The sequence below is a fragment of the Aotus nancymaae genome, unplaced genomic scaffold (genome assembly GCF_030222135.1).
Source record: "Aotus nancymaae isolate 86718 unplaced genomic scaffold, 86718_ANA_hifiasm-v0.15.2.pri h1tg000029l, whole genome shotgun sequence".
Lineage (NCBI taxonomy): Eukaryota > Metazoa > Chordata > Mammalia > Primates > Aotidae > Aotus > Aotus nancymaae.
In genome coordinates, this window is record NW_026988442.1 from 85,137,787 (window position 1) to 85,141,336 (window position 3,550).

The following is a 3,550-nucleotide window of genomic DNA, read 5'->3' on the forward strand; positions in this document are numbered from 1 at the left end:
CTGCTTTAGCCTCCCCAGCAGCTGGGATTACAGGCGCCCACCACCAAGCCCCGTTCATTTCTAAAGACGCCTTTCAACGCAGAGGAGGCAGTGCTAGCGGACCCACCCCAAGGTGCACAGCTAGGGGAGGAGCCTCTGCGGCGGCCGTGGAACGCCCCAGCTCCGCCCCCAAGAGTCCCGCCCCCAGCCCTCTCCTGGTTCCCGCCCCGAGACCGGTCGAGCGAGCTCCGTTGCCTGAAATCCCTGCACCCAGATCCCTGGCCGGCGAGCTCCGCCCCCTGAAGTCCCCGCCTCCAGGTTCCGGGCCGGCGAGCTCCGCCCCGAGAAGTCCCCGCCCCCAGATCCAGGGCCGGCATGCTTTGCGGCCTCCCTGCTTAGCGCACGAGTAGGCGTCCCGGGCGGCGGCACAGCAGGTGAGCGCGCAGACCCGCGGGGCGAGACCCTTTTCCGACCTCCTGCGACCTGGTAGAGCGTTCAGACTACAGAGTACCCTAGGGGGCCCAGAATGGAAGCGTAGCGAGGTCCCCTGTGCGGAGCTCCTGCAGCCCCTCCTCGCAGCCACTGGCGGACTGCTTGGCACTGCCTCCTAGGCCGACCCCGCAGCGCGATGGTCCTAGGGATGTTGGTCTTTGGCCAGGACCCTTCCTTTCTTAGCCTCTCTTTCCGCATTGGGATAAAAAGCCCGAATGATAATGATTTTTCTAGGAGTTCTTGATTAAAATAGGCCAAGCGGTACCCTGCGTTTTTGTTTGCGGCAACTCATTGCTAATTAAGCACTTTTCACGGACAGGAATACAGTAAGTTTCAATCAAATTTAAATAATTGTGAATTTTTACTGACATGGTCACGGATGAAGTGATAGAATGCCTGGGATGTTTCTAAATAAACAGTTGGATGGAGGTGTGAGTCAGAAGAGAAATGAAACAAGATTGGCCATGAGTTGATAGGATTGAAGTTGATTGATGTACTATTTTGTCTACTTTGGTATATGTTTGTAATTTAGCATAACCAGTTTTCTAAAACAAAAAGTTTGCTGTGGACACCTGACAGCCTGTGTTCAAATACTATGCCTGTGTTAGTCTGCTGGAGCTGCCATGCCAATCTTGGTACCACAGACTGGGTGGCCCAACCAGCAGAAATTTATCCTCTGGGAGTTGTGGAGGCTGGAAGTTCAAGACCAAGGTGTTGACAGGGTTGGTGTCTTCTGAGGCCTCCCTTCTTGGCTTGTAGGTGGTAGCCTTCTCCCTGGATCCTCATGTGATCTTCCCACTGTGCCTGTTTGCATCCTCATCTCTTCTTATAAGTACACCAGTCAAATTGGATTAGGGTCCATACTGATGGCCTCATTTTATCTTAATTACCTCCTTAAAGACCCTGTCTCCAAATACAGCCACAGTCTGAGGTACTGGGGGTTAGGACTTGAATATATGAATTGGGGAAGAGGGAAGGAGGAGGGGTGCAGAGTTCTGCCCATAACATTGTCACTTTACTAGCTTAGGATTTTGGCCAGTTAAGTTTTCACAGCCTTGAAATAGGAGTAGCTGTAGTAATTAGGTCATGGGGTTGTGAGGGTTCAATTGTTAGAGCACTCAGAACTGAGTCTAGCATATAGTAAGCACTCAATAAATTGAACACGTTTTTCTTATAAATTAGTAATCATAGGGCTTTACCATGTGATGAATGCAATGAGGCAGTTGGAGTGCTGTGCCCAGCAATGGAAATAAAAGTCATTACAGCCATTATCATAAGGTATCTGCTTCTGTGCCAGACACTAAATGTTTTATCTATGTTCATTCATGTGCTCATCACAACCACCCTAGAAGTGGGCCATCGTGACACACCTGTTTGGCAGACGCGGAAATGATGTGCAGAGATGGGGCTGGGGTTTGAACACAGGCACTCTGGCTCTAGAGCCCACAGTCTATACCGCTATGCTGTGTTACTGGAGGATGTTCAGTCTGCACGCTGACCCAGAGAAACCGGCTGACTTGTTTTTTCTTGGCCCAGATTGTCCGAGGTGACCACACTCATGGCAGGTCCTCTGTCGCGGGCCGCAGCATTTGTGCAGAGACACAGGACAGGCCTCTTGGTGGGTTCCTGTGCAGGCCTGTTTGGAGTTCAAATCTCGTACCACGTCTTCCCAGATCCTGTGATCCAATGGCTCTACCAGTACTGGCCTGAGGGCCAGCCAGCCCTGCTCCCTCCACAGCTGCAGAACCTCTTCGAAGAGGTGCTACAGGACATGGGCATCCCTTCAAGCCATTGCTACAAGTCCTTCACCACCTTCACCTTCCAGCCTGTGAGTGCAGGCTTCCCAAGACTCCCTGCTGGGGCTGTGGTGGGCATCCCTGCCAGTTTCTTGGGGAATGTAGTGATCAACAATGGCCATCCCGTGGTCATACATGGGCAGAGTGTGGACTGGCAGACCCCAGCAGGCGCCCGGCTGAGAGACGCCCTGACCTTGTCCCATGAAGCCCAGAAGTTCGCCTTGGCCAGAGAGGTGATGTACCTGGAAAGCAGTACCGCCGCCCTGCAGGCCCTGCTGGCGCCAGCTTACCTGGCAGGGACCTGCGGACTGGGTGTGGGTGCCAAGTATGCCCTGGGGCTCTATGGAAGCCCCATGAATTTACGGGCTGCCTTCAGCTTGCTGGTAGCAGTGGCAGGCTTTGTGGCCTATGCCTTGTCCAAGGACTCTCTCACCCATGCCCTGGAAGCCTGGCTGGACCGCCGCACAGCCTCCCTCTCTGCAACCTATGCCCGGGGTGGAGTGGAGTTCTATGAGAAGGTTCTGTCAGGCAACCTGGCCCTGCGCAGTCTCTTGGGCAAGCGTGGGGAGGAGCTGTATACACCCAGCGGGAACATCGTCCCCAGACACTGGTTCCGCATCAAACATTTACCCTACACCACCCGCCGGGACTCTTTGCTGCAAATGTGGAGGGTGATGCTCAACCCAGGCCGCTCCTGATGGGCTCATCACAAGGACAGTTCCCACTTGTGCAGACACCACCCTGCCACTGAGTCTGGGGGTCCTCCTGGAGCCTTTGCACCTATAGCTCCAGGCTAGAAAAATCACAGCCTTTGGAATTGAATAGCTTAGATTCTACCATAACCACTACTTACGAACTTAGGGACTTTGGGCAAGTCTCTCTATGACTCTGAGCCTTGGTTTCTTGAACTGTAAAGGGGAGATGATGTAAACTACCTGGCAAGATTGTAGAGTTGGGTAAGGTCATGAACATAAGGGCCTGGTGCAAAGGGTACACCACAAATAAACAGATGTCCCTCCTTCTTGGTCTTTTTTTTGAGAGAATGTCTTAACTCTGTCACCCAGGATGGAGTGCAGTGGTGATCATAGCTCACTGCAGCCTCAAACTTTTGGGTTCAAGTGATCCACCCTCCTCAGGCTCTCAAAGTGCTAGGATTACAGCCATGAGCCACCGTGCCCAGCCTCCTTCTTGGTCTTAAATGCTGCCACCAGGCTTTGGGAGTCAGGCTGCACCTCACTACCAGAGGTACTTGCAGTTATGTGAATACTTTCCTACAGCAAAGA

The 3,550-nt window shown here is 53.0% G+C and overlaps 1 protein-coding gene across 2 annotated transcripts; it reads left to right on the forward strand.

The window, feature by feature from the left end:
* Positions 1–332: 332 nt before the first annotated feature.
* TMEM177 (transmembrane protein 177) lies at positions 333–3,288 on the forward strand. 2 transcript variants are annotated; one of them, XM_012468386.2, is made up of 2 exons: positions 333–413; positions 2,008–3,288. In XM_012468386.2, the coding sequence occupies exon 2, from the start codon at positions 2,030–2,032 to the stop codon at positions 2,963–2,965; it is 936 nt and encodes a 311-aa protein (XP_012323809.1). In that variant the 5' UTR covers positions 333–413; positions 2,008–2,029; the 3' UTR covers positions 2,966–3,288. The 2 variants fall into 2 exon arrangements, with proteins under 2 accessions (XP_012323809.1, XP_012323808.1); XM_012468385.2 differs by having other exon boundaries at positions 386–797.
* The last annotated feature ends 262 nt before the right edge of the window (positions 3,289–3,550 follow it).